We start from the raw sequence: 19,180 nt of genomic DNA, 5'->3' as shown, positions 1-19,180 counted from the left end.
TTTCTCAGTGACAATATAGGCTTAAACATTCAAGAGCAGCGGGTTCTTCACTCCTTACCATAATTACACTTCTATGCCTAGAAACCTGTGGTGTGCTTACAAGGTTTTTTGTTTCCATAGTTAGCTGGGAAAGAATCCAGTGGTTTAACTGCTGAAAATTAAAAAATCTTGCAGTATGCTCCCCCAGAATTTTTGCCCTTAGAAATAGGAAGGCCTGACATACAAGCAACTTGTAAAGGTTTTAACAGTATTGCTGCTCGCAGAACTGTTCATCGTCTTGGAAAATTCAGGGAAGAAGTGATTAAAATAGAAGGTGAGGAGAATATAGAGAGAGTCTGTTCCCTACAACAAAGTCTTTGCCCATAGAGGACAAACTATTCCAGCATGTTGTTTTGCTAGAAAAGAATTTAGTTGTTCTGCTGCCATGCTTAGTTGCACAGAGTTGGGGGAAAACTGAAGCAAAGCGAGAAAATCAGTGAATTTTCTGGGCATTCTGATTCACCCAGGACAGTTTATCTTGGAATCTGTTCTTACCCTTAGCTCTCTACTTCATTCCTCTCAGTTTCCCACGCTTGCTGCAAAGAGTGATCAGCTGTTAACAAAACAGCTGTTGAACTGCTGCAGTTTACAGATGGAGATATCATTTGGATTACCATGGTATAGTGACCAGCAAACTATGGCAGTTCAGCAGCTGTTACATGAGCAGCTGAGCATTTCCAAAGGAAGGGCAAGAACCTCAGAGAGTGGTCTGAGTGGGGCAGGTGGTGATGGGCTCCAGTATGTTGGTTCTCTGATAAGCTCTCCTTACTCAGAGATTTTAGCATTAGTTACATCTGCCTTGTTATTTGAGGAGTATGTTAAGAGGCTGTGGAGTGTGTGTTTTCTTTCTTTCTGTTAGGATCAAAAGGTTATTAAAATCTAAACTGTCTAGTGCTAGTGCTTAAACTCTAGGATTTATGAATAAATAATTGTAGGAACCATTTCTGAGAACACCTTTTAATAATTTGAAGGGTTTTCTAAGTAGCCTTTCCTCCTTGCTGTATGATTAAGGAATATGTATTCCACAGATAATTTCCTGAAAGCTTTTTGAAGCTTTCAATTTTGGGGGGAAATGTGAAGAATTTACAAGAATTATGTAATACAGTTTCCTCATAATAAATTCATACTGTGTTAACTGGATTTTGTTTTTATTTGCTACTGTTATAATAAATGACAGTTGGTTATGAAAAGGTTGTCTGGGCCTGTGTGGCTCAGCGTAGGAGTTCACTGCACTCCTTACTGATGAGACAAAATGAATCTCCTCAAGGAGCTTTTTGCCTCAGTAATGTAGACTGGATTAACTTTAGTAAGAGAGTTTCACAGAGGGATATGAAGGGAATCATTGCTGTAACTTCTAAGTGTGGTGGTATATGTATATACATATATCTATTTAACAAAGGGCCTTCTGTTTCTTTAGGTGTAATGACTTCTGGTCCCAAGTAAAGGAGCTCTGTTTTATTTGACAGAGCTGAATACCTATGAATCCTCTAGTATGCAGAAACTTACTACTATAAGGATTGATAAAGAATTCTCCTTTCTGAGGGGGGTATAATTGGAGGAAAAAACAAAAAGAATTATGGAAACTTGAGGAAAATCCCATAGATGCAATAGTTAAAATCAAAAAATGCATACTCTACATTTGTAGAAGTTTACTCAGAGGATGGAAAATGCTAATTGCTTAAGATATTTTACACAATTGCGTGCTAAATAAGACCGAGCAGATTTGTGCAAGACTTTTTTCATAGGTCACCTTGACATCCTTCATTCTTCAGAGTATAGGCTTGGCTTCACTTCATAGGAGAAGTATTCATGTGAGAAGTCACTGTTGCCCTTCAGATGGTCACTTAAGAAAAGCTTCAATATTTTTTGTTCTTGTTTTTATAAAAGTTCAAAATCAAAGCTAAACAGATTTGTACTTCTCTCTTTTAGATTGAAATTACAATTTGGCAATAAGGAAAAATATCTTATTAGCGTACTTGTAGCATACAATAGAAACAGACCCTCAAAAAGATATCTTAAACACTTTCATGGTAAAGTTACACTGAAAAATGTGCCTGCTAACCCTGTTCTTGGTGTGGTAATTAAACACTTTTCTACACTTAAGTGAGTTTTCTCTGTAAAATGAACGCCGTCTTGAGTGTTCCTACTTTCTCCTGTGAGCTTGGTTCAGTGTCTGCCAAACTGTGACGATTGTCTCATTGATTTCGGTGGAGACTGGTCATCCACTTTGATTTATTCTTGCTATTTTTTTTCTTTTCTGTCTAACAGGTCTCTTCAAGACATTGGGGATCAGAAGGTGGAAAGTAAAATAGAGGAGGTTAGTTTGCCGGTTGTTGCAGTCTGTTGTTTTGAAATCTCCATTTCATATTGAAATAGATTATTTAACCCTTTTCATTACTGTTCATTTTACTAAAACTATACAAAGCATTAGATTCATGTCAATACTGTTTTTCACTATAGTGATGTTTCTAATATCGATCGGTGACTCTCCTTCTTCTATGTTTTTTCCTCTAAACCTTTCTTAGAAGCTGTAACTCTAGAGGTACTCTCTTGCTGCAGACTTTGTAGTAGTCATAGTCCTCCTGAGAGTTGACCTTTGTTACTGAATGTAGGAATTCTTACAGTTCTTCACACAAATTATTTCCTCTGTTATCTTTCCGAAATGTTAAGTAGGCATCAGCTTCAGTAGAAATTTTAAACTCCCCAAACACGTTTTCCTTTTTATTAACTCTTGAACTAATATATTAGCTGTGTTTGTAGATTGGGGCTGGTTTGCACCACCAATGCACAAGTGCTCGCAATTTCTAAAGTAGACATGGATATTGAACTCACTGGTGGTTCTGAATTTCTATACCAGTTCCTATTTCTATTTCAACCTCTGTTTCTTATGAAATGTTACAAGTGTTCTGCAAATGGGACTTTCTCCAGGTGCTTACAGAATTCCAGTCTAACAACAAGGAAAGGAAGAATTTAAGATCTGTCTTTGAGATCAGGTCTTCCTTCCTTGTGTGTGTATATGTGACCATATTCATTCCGAGATGTGTCTAGCCTACCTGGAGTTTGTATTCTAACAGGTTTGTATAGCAACCATTTCTCTGAGCACAGTCAGAAACCCACTGACAGCAATGGGAAGACTGTATTCTTAGTTCTTGTCTTTACGTTCCTTTTAATTCTGGTAAATAACTGCAATAGGCATTCTGAAAATTCTGCTTGTTTAAGAGTGGTGAAATGCTTCAAATTCGATGGATAACTGAGAGTTACTCTAAGATCTCTTGAGAGGTCAAGCTTTTTTGGATCTTGGGGTAGAGAGATAGTGTAGTGGTTATCATTTCTGCTTTACATGCTGAAGGTCCTGAGTTCAAGCCCCAGTGGAACCAGCACCAGGAAATCTTTGGGAGGTTGGACTAGATGATCTCCAGAGGTCCCTTCCAACCTTACTGATTCTGTGACCAGAAAAACAGAAAACAAATCTCATTACTGGGTCTCAAGATCCCTGGCTATTTCCTTGCTTGGTAATAAAAAGCAGAATGAGATATAGTGATGACCCAAGTGCAGCAGACACATTCAAGTGTGCTAAGCCTCAAGTATGCTTCAGTACAAATGAGTGAGAAAGAAAGAAACTACAATAATAGGATATAGAGCCTCAATATCACTGCCCCAAGTGATTCAAGTCCTTCCTTCTAAAGCTTTAGTTGTGCAGTATATTGAACAATCAGAACCAGTAGGACTGTTTGAAGGACTACTTGCTGGTCCACAGAGATAGATCTTTAATGAACATAAATAACAATACTATATTTTCTCTTAACATAAATATGCAGCTTATTTCAGTTCATGAAGTTCTGAATTGTCTAGCTCTTACCAGTAGTATTTGTACAAAAGAGATGAATGGTGGTTGGTAATGTGTTGCTAGTTAGTAACATCTCAGGTGATACCTGCTGATAATTTTAAACTTATGTATGACTGACTTTTGGTGAACTTAACAAGAGCTTGGGAACTTGTTTCTGGTGCTAGAATTTTGGGTCCTGTGATAAAGAACTTGAAATTGATGCCAACTTCACTGGTTCTCTCTTCCAAAACTACAAAAATGCAAATAGAAATATTGGTAGGTGAACTATTGTCTAGGAAATCTTTTAATAATAATTTCTAAAAGCCAAAATGTGTTTTATAACATAATTTGAGGGTATGTTTTAGTTTTTTAAAAATGTTTCTTTAAATTCTCATACCATGTTTTGAGAGAATTATAGCTATTGCACTGGAACTAATGCCTCTTTCTCTGTACCCACTGAAGTATGTATGTATGTTGTCCATTTAAGTAGCTGAGGTTTTACTGATTGTCTGTTGTGCTGTAGCTCGCTGTATAGGCTGTCTTGAACCACCTTGGGCAAGTCATTCATGCCTGCATTTTGGTAGATAGAAATTATGTCCTTAGGTGTTCTTATTTGCGTTTTGAGCAACTGCATTAGCTTTGGAGGTGCTTTTTCTTCCCTGGTAAGCTAAGGGAATTCACACTGTAGCTGATTTGCTTTTGGTAAAATAGCTGATCTATTTTTTGTTTTTTTTTTTTTTTTTTTTTTTAAGTTAAAGGATTTTTTTTTTGACCTAGAACATTGAAGGTGTAAGCTTGAGTGTCTTCAGTGAAGCTGTTCAGATGAAAAGTATGACTATTTGCACAATTCTTGCTCTAAAGTAACTTTTATGGATATTCTGTGATGCAAATCTTGCTCTTCAAAGATTAAATATTATTCCTTTATTTTAGGCTGTTGCACCTCTAAGGGAGAAAATCAAAGATCTAGAGAAAAGGTAAGTCATCTACTAAGTTTGGAAACTGATCAAAAAGCAGTTTCTGTTTTGTAGCAGACAGTCTTGTAGCTTTGGGATTGAGATGTTTGCATGTTTTGCGTATGCCCTCGATACCTTTGAAAACTGGGGCCTTGAATGCCAAGATACATTAATGCATGTCTAAAACATTCAGACTGAATAGTCCCATTGAAGTAACGGGGATCACTTGATTTTTGTGAAGTTCAAATACTGTGGAGGAATTAGCTGGGTTAAGTCCTGTTGGTGCACAGATTACCATCGTGTAATAAGTCCAGCATAGGTGTGTACTAAAATGTATTGGTTTCAGCCTCAAGAGACTGAAAGTAAAGTATTGTATTCCCCGTGTTTGTGGTCTGTTACCATGGTTCAGCTAATGCAGAGTGATATGATTGTGAATCTTAGTCTATACATGTGCTCTGCATGAGTACAAGTAACAGACTCTTCTCTCAAAGTTTGTAAGGGAAGGTGATGATCTTGAATTAAACTAGATTATATGACTGAGAAAAGCAGACAAGCTTTTGAGTGAACAGCAAATCCTAAGTTAAACACAAATCTTAAATATGGAGAGCTTCTGCGCCATAGTTCCTTGAGCACTTTAAGTTGGCATAGTTGTTTAAAAAAAAAAAAAAAAGGCGAGGCGAAAGGGGATACTGACTCCTCTGCTTGCGTCTGCCCTGCAACATCCTTTTCTCACGTTTATACCAGCAGACCCATTTGTGTAGCTGATAGTATATTGATGAAGAAGCTAAGGCATTTCAGTCTTCCTTCATAAACAGGTCCTTCCCACCCCAGCCTGACTGCCTTGCAGCTATATCAGTTCTCCAGTTTCAGTTTTCACTTGGACAGATGTTTTCTATCACGAAGAAGGGGCTGGAATAGGAGTGGGAATTGGCAACTGTGACAAGGACGTGGCTACTTTTGACAGTGATGCTCGTTCATAGATAACACTGTTGATGTGCCAGACAAACAGCTAGTGGAGAGTGCTGTTTTGCAAAGGGCTGAATCTTGCCTTATCCAAGCAGTGCCTATAGGTGTGTGTGGTTACATATGGCATATTGGTGGTTAATGTGCTGTTCCTCTTAAGGGGGCAGAATCTCATTCCTATCAGCCAGAGGAAAGCTCAACTCTCACAGTTTTGAATTTTGTCTTGCCAATTTATCAGTGAGCAGTTGCCTTCCCAACTCTCCCTATACTCTTTTTTCTGTTCGAGTCCGTTTTGATTTTTCACAGTTGACCTGGAAGAGTCACTGACCTGACACACGCAGTTTATTTTAGGAAAAATACTGATACCTTTGCTTATCTTTTGATGCAAGCATGGACTTCATGGATTGAACTATGCAATTTATTGGTAACATTAAACAATGTTGTATCACCTCTATTGGTTACATGTCAATTATAATGGAGAAACTGTAGAGTTAATGACTTTGTGTTCAGGTGAAATTGTTGATGCCTTGTCTCTGTTCAGTTAACTTATTTAATCTTTACTGATAGCCCAGTAGTTCAAATACTTCTTTCTGCCAGTTACAGGGAACCTTTCTGTTAGGGTATCCTGATTGGCTTTTTTATTATCATTATTGTTACTGCATTTTTTTTCAAATGAGCATTAAGTTGTTGGGTTGGATCTGTTAATTTAAACTCTTCTCAGGAGGTACCTAAACGCTCTTTTGGTTTTGAGTAGTGCGCCATATATTAATGAGTTATTTCAAATGTCTGTAGCAAGTCCCTAGTAATGAAAGAAATACATTAGCTCATACAGAAGTAAAATATGGAATTATAATTTCTCAAAAGAGTGGGCATTACATATGGTTGTTGTTTTTTTCCTAAACAGTGTAGTTGTTTACCTTTGGTGGTCTGATCATGTGCAAGATGTTTGGTGGTAGTGAATTTTAAATTTTATAACTGTGTAAAATGACAGTAAATACAATAGTGTGAGTGATCCTCCTTTTTTTAAAAAAAGGAAACTTCTCTAATGGCTTTTTTTTTAACCTCATAAGCTGATAAAATCTGAAAGCAAGCCATACCCATGCTTTCAAGAAGGAGGAAAGAAAAGAATTCCTTATTTAACTCGAGCTAAAGTTGGAAGTTGGATCAAAGCGAGTATTAAGCCAAGATTAAGTTAGATTGTTGCCAACAGCTGAGCGTTCAGCTGGATCAGTTTTAGAATCCTGCCCATTCCCTCTAAGTTAGCCTAAGTGTAAGAAAGGGGCAGGAATGGTTGGGAGTCCTTTTGGCAGTGGTTGGATTTCATGCTGGATTAATGTGCCCATATAAGTATGGCATTAAAAACAGAGGAGATTGACTTTTATCTTGCATCTAGTCATTTGGCATTAATTCTTTTACTCTTCATAAACTTAAAATTTCAAAGTGTTTTAAAATCTGTTGCTATTAACAATCACCTGAGATGGAAATATTGTCAACTCTAAAATGCTGTTTACAAAAAAAAAAAAAAAAAAAAAAAAAAAAAAAAAAAATTATGCTGTCCTCCCTCCCTCTGGAGGTGGTTATTGCCATATACAGCAGGCGTGGTGGGGGGAGGGAGAAAAAGTGATATAATTTATGTGCATAAAAGCATTGAAGCTCCTGAGCATTAATTTGACTTAAGAGAGCACCTAAGTTTCATTTGTCACTTCATTTTAGGATATTTTTTTTCTGACTAAGCTCTCATAAACAAGAAGATGCAAAAAATTAAGGTGAAAGTAGCTTGAAGACCATCAAAACAATGATAGTCTAGTCACTTCTGAGAAGCAAGTTATGGTTAGCGCTCATACTGAACAAACTCTCTGGTAAGATGGTTGAACTAGCTTAAAAATAGTTTCTTCAACTTTCTCGTTTTAAACTTTACACTGGTGAAACTTCAAGGAGATTTGTTTGAAATCAGTGGTATAAGTTAACCCATTTTATTTGCTCTTCCAGCTCTTCTAAGAAAGTTGTTTGATCTTTAAAACATTTTTTTTAAATCCTTCTATTGCTTAAGTTTTTTTCTCTTGTGATACCATACCTAACAACATTACTTCTGTCTCAAAAGACAGAAGCCCAGTGATTTTTACTAGAAAATCTATTAGGCAAAATTTTTTAAAACTTTTTGTTATTATCGAGGGAGGTGCTTTGGCTAAGCATAAACAATTTCTTACGCTGACCCAGATTCTTCTTTGAAAAAAAAAATGAAGTAAACCTGTCCTTAAAAGAACATTCAGAATTGGAGTAGTTTTTGACACTTCAAAGATAGATATATGAAAGAAAAAGCATTCTTAAGAAAAAGCAAAGTTGAAACTTAATGTATTTTTTTCTTCTTTGTTTTGGAATATTCTGTAGTTTCACCCAGAAATATCCACCAGTGAAGTTTTTATCAGAAAAGGATCGCAAAAGAATATTGGTAAGTTGATATTTAATCAGGGCTTGTGCTTGGGAAGTAAAGAACTATGTGGAGTGCAATTGGGGATAGAGAATTAAATAAAGGCATGGGCAGGAATAAAGTAAACTACCATGGACCTTGTATGGGCTACCCTGGCTCAGGAGAGGTGATCCTCTTATTTTATGCTGTGTTGATGTGCTGAAAATACAGCATATAGGAATGGACTTGGGCTCTGGATTGGAGGTGTGACTCGCTGATTGAGCTACTGTTTTGCTTGTAATATCCTTAAATTGTATTGCCGAAGGTGTGTGTCTGTGCTTCCTGCTGAACTAAACTTGCTGAGACTGGGAAGTTCTTTAGGCACATCTTGAAAGTGCAGAGCTTGTATGACTGATCTGGACAAAATCTAATCATGAGGCTGAAAAAGCAGCTGCCCTGCAGCAATGTTAAGGCGGAGCTGTAAGTCAGACTGAGGGAGTTTTCCTGCATCTGTCATCTTCTGTGCTGCTTCTGTGGGATTTTCAAGCACCGTGGATGTTTTAGGGTGGGAGAATACAGCAGGTTAGGTCAGAAGGACTGGTCCAGAGCGTTCTTAGGCTTAGCTGTGATGCTATGACAGCTTTTAATTTGCATCTACAAACACTTTTCAAGTTAGCTGAGTGCTCAGATTGTACTTGCTCTCTCTATCTTGGGGACAGTATTGTCCCCAGGCTTTCAAGAGGTAGAAGAAAGTGAAGCCACTTAAGATGTGTAAACGTATAGTTTAAATTTCTACCTCTTCAGTAGACAGTGAAGGCTAGGGCAAATCCCTGCTAACGTGCCCGTAGCTTTAACTTGTCTGGTGTTCTCTTTTGACTTGACACTTCACAATTTAGAAGAAAAACACTGTAAAGTTGCAGATAGCATACAATTTCCCTTTTATATTTCCACAGGCCAAGTGAATTGCAAATACAAGCAGATTTGTCTTCAGTGCTATATAAAAAATAAGTTATCAAATTTCACTAGTTTTGCAGTGTTATTCTATCATCATTTTTATGATAGTGTGAAGGATACAAACTTGTACACTGCTACACTGCTTCCTCCCTTGTTGAAATTGGAAGGTATGCAGAAATTTTTTTTTTTTTTTTTTTTTTTTAAGAAAAAGCATAGACAGGCTTAGCTGAAAATTTCTAAATAGTGTGCTCACACATGCAAATGTAATAATATTACCTTAATGTCATGATTTCTATTTAAAAATTAGAAGTCATTTACAAGAAAAACATCAGTGCAAGCTGTCCATGAGTTATGGAGCTCTTAATACTAAAACTCTCCACTTAAAGATTTTGGATATTCCTAACTATACCAGCAAAATATATTGCTTCAGCTTTAGTTGCAAGCAGTTGGAATGTTTCCTGCTGGCCTGGGGATGAACAACTTTGACATCTGCATAATTCAGAGAGGTGAAGTTACCAAAGTGAAAGTTGGCCAAAAGGATGTGTGAGTTATATTGTCATTTCTTATATATTACGGTTGGTAACCAGTTCAGTGTGAACTCAGATTGGTCTTCAAAAGTTTCCAGCCCAAGTGGGCAGTTGCAGACTGTTATATCATCACAGTCATCATTATGTGGGGAAAAATGTTCTTTTGAGTAGTAGAAGATAGCATTTGGAGGGCTTGCATGACACTTGGAAATATGTCAGGAGTAAACATAGGAATCAGCAAGGCAAGTGAACTTTTGCAGATGATTTCCTTTGGGTTTTTTTTTGCTGATGGTGTGTGTTTTCCTGGAATCTGTTCTAATTTCTATTTTTCTCTGAGTGCAGTTTTTTGGTTTATTACAACCTGAAGGTGCCCACATCAATGACCTGAGCAGACAGCAGTTCTAATCATTACCTTTGCTTATAGCTCCTCTATTTGCAGATGTTTACCAGGAGGGGAGGTATTTCAGCTAAGACTAGATTCTCTGGCACATTCATCCGAAAGAGCTCAAGTCTGTTGAATTCCATGCTATGGAGCATGATTGCTCACTTCTCTGAAGTGACTAGGCAACATTTTTTTTTTTTTTTATGCAAGGTTATGTTGTAATTATGGATAATAGTTTTGACATAGGATTGGTCTGTTGTGTGTTTTCCCTGACTTGAATACACTAAACCAATGAAAGCATAAAATGAAAAATTAATATAATTTCTGTATAGGACACTAGATGTCTCCTATCTGCAGTCAGATTGTAGAAATGAACACGTCTGGCAGATACAAAAATTCTCAAATGCCTCAGATAGAGGAAATTATTCAGTAATGTTTATGACTTTCAGTATTGCTGAAGTTACCAAGCGCTTTGACTCTGTTACATAATTAAATGTTTTGTATTAATGAGGGCTTTTAAAAGAATATCTGTCTAAGCTCCAAGTGCATCTGTCTAAGCTGCAAGTGCAGCTTTCCAATTCTAATATGGAAATGGTTTGTGTATTGTGTATGATTTTGGAGATTAATATGTCATTGTGATTTACAGAAAGTTGTATTTAGAAATAAAGTGTGTTAACTTTGCCTTTATGAGTGATTACAGGAAGGTTATATAGAAAGTTTCAGTGATAATCATCTCTCCCTTTTTAATGAAGCTTTGAGTAATGATTTTTTTTAAAAATTACGCAATTGTTTGCTTTTCCACGGGAAATTCAGCTCCTTTTCCAAGTAGTTCTTTTTCTAATACCTGTGAAAGTGATGCATTAATAAAGCCAACATAGATTTTTATCATTAAAATATCAGTAAAGCAATTGGAAACTTTTTTCCCAAACAAAATTGGTTTGTGCTTTTTCTTAAATAGAACATAGACAAATGCTTCAAGCACTGCTGGGGAATTGCTTTTTGGGGTGAGGTTTTTTTGTTCTTCTTTTTCTCCAAAAAATTGGAGGATTGAGGATCAAGACACCTTCAACATGTTTTATTATGCCAAAGACCTATTGGGTACATGCAGTTTGTCTTCTCTGGAAATAGAAATAGAAGCAGGGAATTTTATTGGCCCTCAGTTGAAGGAATAAATCGAAGTTATCTACTGGTAACTTTTGTCTTGGTCACCACAAAAAAGACCTTGAGAAAGGTTAACAAGGCTACAGTTCTCTTCGGAGTTGGGATGAACTTCTGGCAATCAATTTTCCATGCAGATTATTTTTTCCCTTTTGTAGAGTGGTTGTACCTGGCAAAGGACTATCCTCCCTCAGTTAGTGCCCTTCTCCTTGCCCATTCTCAGCATTCTGTCAGGTACTTTGCTGTTCTTCCCTCCTGCCTGTAGCAGGACAGTAGGAGCACTAAGACTATTACTTCCTTTTAAAGAGCACTTCCCGTAAGTGCTATTTCCTCTTCAGGTTTGTCAAGGAAGTAAATCATATATTGAATCTGCTACAATGAAGAACTGACAAATCCAAAAGAATGCTAAATAGCCCAAGTTTTTTTTTTTTTTATTTACTAACACGCAGAACAAGAAGGGGAAGTATGACATGGATTTCTTTTTTGTTTCAGAAGAAAGTAGATGTAGCTATCTACTTTTCCTTTTCAGATTACCACTTTAATAGATTTCCTAATGTGTTAATCTCTTTTTTTTTTTCAGTAGTGGGTTGAGGGAGTGGGCAGGATAGGCTTTGACAAGTCCAAAGTGAAAGGATTTCAGCCATCTGCATCATTCTGCACACAGCATTTTGTCATCATGGCATACAATCCATTTGTTAGATTCTTTTTTGACAAATTCACCAAATCTGTTTGTTTGTTTCTGATTGAAAATGAAGAACGGAGATAATAGTTGAATCAGTTTTTCAAAATGTGGATTTGATAATGCAGTCACATAATAGCTGGTACCGCACCGGGCTTTAACAAGCTCATTCATTTTCTGAGAGTAGTTACCTGTTATTTCTTTGTGTATTCTTGAAAACAGCTAATTAACTGCGGAGATGTGTCTTTTAGGATGTCACACAACTTGCAGTTCCACTGCTGTGTTGACTGTTCCAGTGCTGAGTTCAGTGATACTTCTTTTTTTTTTCATTCTTAAAACTGAGCTGCAGAAAGGGAAAAAACAAAGAATTTACTCTGTTCTCTTGCATCTACTATGGAACAAGAGTATGAGTCTTTAAATATTTGATTTCTACTTACTTCTGTATAATAAAACATAAAGTTTTAAAACGGGCAGATAGTGGGTGTTGGAGCTAATGGTGTCAGAGGCTGAAATTTAGGATGTGGGTTATGGATACAGTAAAACAGAGAAGAAATAGTTTTGGCTTTAGCAAATATTTAAAATGGGAGTTCTTCAAATACTTGCTTTTGTTTAAGAATACCATTCCTTCCTTCCTTCCTTCCATGGAGAATGAAAGAATTCATAGTGTTTACTTAGAACACTAAAGATACTTTCCATTAAAACCAGAGAAAGGCTGGATTTTATATCCTTGATATTATAGAGCTTATACAAAAATAACCTGACATTTTGTCGTCATCTTTCTGAGAAATAGGAATGGAAGAGAATCCTTTTTGAGTCTTTTTGTGCTTTGCTGTGACATAAACAGGCACAATCCAATTTGAAGGAAAAAAGGAAATAATGTAATTTTAAAAAACTTGTTGATGGGAATAATTAGTTGAAGCTCTAGGCTGACAGTGATGAAACATGTCAAACATCTCTCTTGAAATTTTAAATCCTCTAAAAATGGGTAAGAAATGCAAACATGGAAATGGAGTTGTTTCCCCTGGGGTAAGCAAAGATCTGAAAGCTACTGTTCTTCTGTCTTCATGTTTGTGGACTTTGTCTGGTGTTTCTGTAAAAAGAAAAAAAATTTATACCAACTGTCCTAATGCAGATAACTGGAGGAGCAGGGTTTGTGGGTTCTCATCTTACTGACAAACTAATGATGGATGGCCATGAGGTTACAGTTGTGGACAACTTCTTTACGGGCAGGAAAAGAAATGTGGAGCACTGGATTGGTCATGAGAACTTCGAACTGATAAATCATGATGTCGTTGAGCCCCTGTATATTGAAGGTGAGTAGTCTATGCTTTGCCTTCTAAGTATCTTTGTAAAGAAATCCAATCTATGCACAGATGTGTGGATTGATCCATCCAGTACTTGTATGCTTTGTTTATTATTAGCCTGACTTCTCACCATCATGAGGTGAAAGGTTCTGAGGGATTTTGTCTTTGAAACAATTCTTTCTTTGTGGTTAGTCAGATAGGAAGAAGGAAATATTAAAAACTTTGTAATGTGACAATGATTTTTGTGAGAAAACAGGTGAAGGTAGGTTGTCTGTCTGTCTCCATCCAATGTCTCGTGTCCCTGTGTGCACACTCACTCATTATGCAGCCTAGATACATAACGGACTGAGAATCTTAATTCATGAGTGTAGTTGGACTAGCTTGCATACCTCCTGGAGCTCTGTGTAGTCAGCTGAGAGGAAAATAAGCTGTTTGAGAGGGCAGGTCAAATCACTTTTCTTAACAGGCTTATTTTTCTTCTATCAAAAACAATGCTCCTATTATAGGTACAGGCATTCTACAGCAGCCTGTAAAACAGGAATACAACAGTGTTGAATTCACACAGTTTTCAGAAAAAGAAAGGTAAACCATCCTAATTGGAAAAAGTAGAAATAACTCAATGTATAATCTACCATAAACCTCCGAATATTATGCTGAATTGCAAGACAGCATTAATAAAGATGTATTTACAAGATATATATGTATTTATAGACTTCTGAAATAAATAAACCTGTACTAGATCAATGAAAATGTTATTCTAGTCTCACTAAAGTTGTGATGGTTTTGCCTCATTCCTTTAAAATTTTGCAGAAATGTTGTTTCATTTTTGAAAGAAAAACTAAATCTCAGGCTGTATTTTTTTTTCCTTCTTACTGTATTCTAATGGATTGAATTTTAGAGGAAAAAATCTCTATCAATTTTATCTCTTGTGGTATTGCTTGTGATGAGTCTTGACAGTATCACTGAAACAGTTCTGCAGACATGCTCCTCGTCTGTTCTGGCAATGCATTGCTTCAGTTACTGTCTGTTACAAACTTCTGCTTCCACTGATGGTATAATGGGACTAGGATCTGAGTAATTGGCTTTCTGTTCACTGCAGGTGCTGTAGCTTATACCTCAGCCAGTTCTTTCCATCACCTTTCCTAATCTTTCCCCTGAAACACCTTCATTCTAACTGATTGTATTTGGGGCTTGTTCAAGGAATTACCAGTTAATGCTAATGCTGCTGTCCAAATACTGGGCACTAATTAACAGGAATTCCAAGATGCTTATGCTAACTCCTATGCTGTATGTAATTAAGATACCAATTCCACATTTTGTGCTGATTATGAATTACACTGTGAGATTCAGCGGGCAGTTTACTGAATTTCTTCTTGTCCTATGACAGTGTAAATTAAAGATGGTATGGTTAAATATTGAAATAAAATTAACTTTGATACTCTGATATAGGGGGGGGTGATAAAATTTTGTATAGGTTATAAAAACAGTGGTGAGTTTATAGACTAACATAGAAAAAAGGCTAGAAGGACAGGCTTAAAGGGGGAAAAAAAAGTGGAATGAGGATGGTAATTTTAACAGATTCACAAGTCATATTCCCCCCTCCCCTTTTGACCTATGGATCATTACCTCTTCTCTTAGTCACAGTTAGTTCTAACTTCTAAAATCTTTTTGGTTGTAAATAGGACTTTGAGTAACTGGGGTCATGACAAAAAGATGTTAAGAAAACAGTTTGTATCTGAAGAATTTCCATTTATTTGCTGTCATATTTGAACAAGGTCATATCAGAGTGTTTAATGCTTAAATTTCAGAGACAGTAATGGATGGTTTATTTAGTAAGAAACCTCATTTCTAATCTAGACGGAAAAATGTATGCACTTTTGATATTGAAAGTGAATTTAGTCTCAAGATGCAGATCTTTCACTAAATCTCTTGATTCATTCTTTTTAGCTTCACAGTGATGCTGTGCACAGTCTGCCTTGTTTAAATCTTTCTTTGATTCATGCCATGAAGTGATAAACTACATTCTTGAATCTAGATCTGATTGGCCAGAAACAGTGGTAAATCACCTAAACACACACATTTCTGTTTCTTGATCCTGTGATAATTGTAGTGCTGAGTGACTTCCTCTTCCTCCAGTAGCATTTCCTTTAGTTTAGCGTTTGGGGAAGATGATGTCAGTAGAAAACTCACAAGAACACATAGCTTTCACTGAGGCTTTTTTCAAGAAGAAAAACAAGGTCTCTGATGTTTTTGAATGAAAGTAGCTTTGGGGAATCTTGGAAGGCAGCAAATAGTCAAAAATGTTGTCTGAAAAGAAAATTTGCACAACTTCTCAAAACTTTTGTATAAAGCTTGTTTTATTTTTACTTAAAAGCCCTGTTTTAACTTCTTAAGTTAAACTTCTAACTTCTTAACCTACTTCTTAAAGTACCTGGGATTTTTAAAGATACTTACATTTTAGCTTAACCTTCGTGTTGACTTCTTGTACACTACAAATGAGGAGTTTTGTTCTGGAAAGACTTTTTTTTTCCAAAGGGTGATCTGTAAAGAAAAGGATTTCTTAAGACTGTTTTCTGAATTACCTGGCAAAAGGTATGGAGCATCCATCTTTCTATTCTTATTTTCTACTCTCATTTTTTACCTTCTTTTAAGATTAGAAATCCAAAAAGATGTTTACTTGAGAAAGCTGTTGCTAGCATCCCTGTAAACTTTAGCATACAGACCCACAGATAGTACTCAGAAAACAGATGAGTATAAATGCCTGCACCTGTGTCACTGTGATCTACAGACTTGATGGTAATAGAATTGCATTAAAAACCACCAAATGAAATTTTAGATTATGTAGAAAAGAAAATGTTTACATCTTTAGTTTGCCTAGTCACTGAGGTGCTGTCTTTGTTAGTTTTGACCACGTGAGAGTTGACTGTGTGCCTGTGGGGATCTGTCCCGTTCTGTCCCTTTTTGTTCTATTTAATATTATTAGCTATTTCACTCAGCAGCCGTGTCTGTGCTTCTATGCTAAAATGTCATTTTACTTGCATACTAAACTTATGCAAAATAAGAGGAAAAATATTGGCCAATTTCAAGATGAAGCCATAAGATGGCAGTCATACCACAAAATGGACTCTTAAAATCAATTAATACTTCTCAGTCTTAAGCTTGGTGGCTGCTTATCAACTACAACTAGGTACATGCACCTTTTTGTCCACAATAGCTACAACAGTTGAGTAACTCGGCCAGAAATTTTCGAGAAAGCGCTACCCATATGCTGCCACTTCTGCCTTTTCTTCTTGCTTCTTTAGCAGTATTTGTAAGCCTTACAAACAGTCTTTTATAAGGTGATATATGCACATTCCCTTTACCTCTTGGTGTTTCTTGGATTGAAAGAGGTCCCCCACAGCTGGGCAATGGGCTAAACAGGGAAATGTGATTTTGAATGTACGCAGCGTCTTATGATAAATGTTGTGACCACAAAGAAACTATTGAAATGAATGATGTGAAATACTTAGACCTTATAGTATTTTTAGAGTAGTAAACCTTTGTCAAAGACTGGAAGGACTCTGTAAACAAGCACTGCATTACAATTTTTTGAGTGAGAGTAGTGTTACAATAATAATAGAGTAGTTGAAATCAATTAGCAGTCCCTTAACATTTGGGAAGCGTTTCCCTCCTACTTGGAATCAAGGAATAATATGCAAAAATTTGCTTTTGCAGTCCCTTTGGCCGTATAGATATGTGTATTACAGACACACTTAGTGTTTTGGGTTATTTGCTCGTTTATACTACCCTCTTCACAAATCTGAAACAAAAGCTGGCCTGAAGATGCTACAGGAGTTCCAGTGCTTTATCAACAGTGACTCAACTAAACTGATTTCATTCTGCTGATCACGAATGTGCAGTATGTTTTGAGTGCTTCATCGTTACATCAAGCAAATGATAAAACTCAGAAAGACTCTTCCCTTTGAAAAGATGTTCACTATAGTCCTTAAGGATTATGTTTTTAATCATAAGTTTCATTTAGAGATTTTTTCTTTCTCTAGGTATATCATGCTAGCCACTTTGGTTTTGAACCATAGGAGCACAGTTGCAGAGTAGAAATTTTGTTGATGGCTTCCAGTGTTTCACTGTTTAACACAGAGCTTTCAGTAAAATATCAGTAAGACATTGCTAAAATTGCTGTCTCTGTCAGCTGAGTGGAAATTAGCCCATTACATTTTGCTGAGGGTAATGAATAATTTCATTCGGACATTCAAAGATAGGCTTTAAAACACATGTGAATGCACTGCCTATATTACATAACATGAATCAAGTGAGAAGAACAATTTTCATATGTGGTAAGGAGGAGCTACTTTATCGCTTGTTTTCTGAGAAGATTTATAAGAATTGGTAAGAAAGTTATAGAAAGCTGATCTGTACTGTTCTTTATTTCTTGATCCCAGCAGTCCAGTTTCTTGCAAGGTAGTTCTTAAATGTCAGCTCTATTTTCAGTAACTTTTTCGACTACAAAGGTGATTTAGGTTTTATATTGGGCTCTTACAACTTTCAATTAAGAGGTTTCCAGATGATGAGATAAGAATACATTTTACGGGCTGAAAAGTGTTAAAAGTGAGCACGTGACATGCATTATGGTAAGGAGATTGGATTTAGAGTTTTCAGACTGTATGGTGTTATTAACATGCACATATGTGTATGAAATAAAATTATTTACAAAACTGTAATAGGTCATTCACTTGGCTGTGACTATCAGTGCTTTTATTCTTAAGGACTTTGTTGATTTTTGGGTCTGAGTTGATTCTTCTCAAATACAGCTTTTAACTTGTAATGTGGGTACCTTCATATACATTTTTGGACAGTGGGGTTTTCTTTTTTGCTTGTTTTTCATCTCATGACATGACATTGTCATTTTCACAGTGTAATCTGTGGCTTGGGTATTAATGCCAGCTTCTATCTCTGCTTTTTGAAATGAATTTATTTTATTGCTTTTTTCAGCATAAGCTGTAACTTGCAAAATTCACAGGTTTTTTTGAGAAATGATCACTTCTGAGTGGCAACTTAATGTTTTCCCACAGTAGATGTTATACAGATTCTCAATTCTAATCTGTAAATAGCTGAATAAACACAAATGAAAACATAAAAACTTGAGCTGTGTCTCAGTTTGGCTAAAGACTTTGGTTAGAGTAAGTGCTGCTTCTGTGTGAGAAATATGCTTTGTTGCAGTCCTGTTCAGCCGACACACTTGGAGCTGAGTCATTTCCATCTGCAACGTCTGGCTCTGCTTGAAAAAAATCTTTTTTGCAAGTATTAAACTTGCCTTTAGATTTTTTTTTTTTTTTTTTTTTTTTTTTTTTGTGCCAAAAAGTAACTTGCCTTTAGGTTTTTGGTGTCAGGCTAACTAGAACATAGTAAATGTATTTGCTCAAATTTAAAACTTTCTTAGATAACATTTCTTTATTTTATGACTAAACCTGCTTCCCCTGCTTGGTAAGCTGCTTCTTGTCATGTTCACAGTCACTTACAGGATCTTGCCTCCAGTATGAGTCAAAATTCTACAAGTTTTGCTCTTGTTCTTCTGTTATGGTCCCTATTTATACACTTAAGGCTTTACACGTCCCTGCGCACAGTCTATTTTCAATTTCCACTGTGGCTTAATTGCAAAGCAAGCTCAAGGCTTAGCAGGCGCAATTAAGAGTTGTGAAATCTTTTTTCCTCTTCATAAAAAAGGAATATGATTGGAGGCCAACTGCCAGATATATTTGCATTGCATCCTCCTGTAGATGCTCCTCCCAGATGCCCCAAACTGTTAATCCTCTGAAAAACAGTAGCTAGCTAGCTTTCCACAATTCTGGCTTGAGTAGAATTTAAGTTGCCTGCTGGCTTAAACAGCTTCCTATTTTGTCTGTGCTAAAGGATAGGAGGTTGTCAGCCAGGCTAGGTATGTGGCTTTTTTTTGTCTGGGAAGTTTGGCTTACCCGATGAAATTCTGAGGGA

At 36.4% G+C, this 19,180-nt stretch overlaps 1 protein-coding gene across 6 annotated transcripts in view; it reads left to right on the top strand.

Moving 5' to 3' along the window:
- Positions 1 to 19,180, top strand: part of UXS1 (UDP-glucuronate decarboxylase 1) — a 59,516-nt gene that overhangs the window by 12,467 nt on the left and 27,869 nt on the right. For all 6 annotated transcript variants that reach the window (XM_062601642.1, XM_062601638.1, XM_062601637.1 and 3 more), the window contains 4 exons: positions 2,308 to 2,356; positions 4,796 to 4,839; positions 8,170 to 8,230; positions 13,021 to 13,201. In XM_062601642.1, the coding sequence (XP_062457626.1) occupies positions 13,069 to 13,201 (133 nt within the window). In that variant the 5' untranslated portion in view covers positions 2,308 to 2,356; positions 4,796 to 4,839; positions 8,170 to 8,230; positions 13,021 to 13,068. The remainder of the gene's footprint in view (positions 1 to 2,307; positions 2,357 to 4,795; positions 4,840 to 8,169; positions 8,231 to 13,020; positions 13,202 to 19,180) is intronic.

Source organism: Rhea pennata, chromosome 1 (genome assembly GCF_028389875.1).
Source record: "Rhea pennata isolate bPtePen1 chromosome 1, bPtePen1.pri, whole genome shotgun sequence".
In the NCBI taxonomy this organism is placed as follows: Eukaryota; Metazoa; Chordata; class Aves; order Rheiformes; family Rheidae; genus Rhea; species Rhea pennata.
Note: the sequence above shows the minus strand (reverse complement) of the source record. Positions and strands in the feature narration are given on the sequence as shown.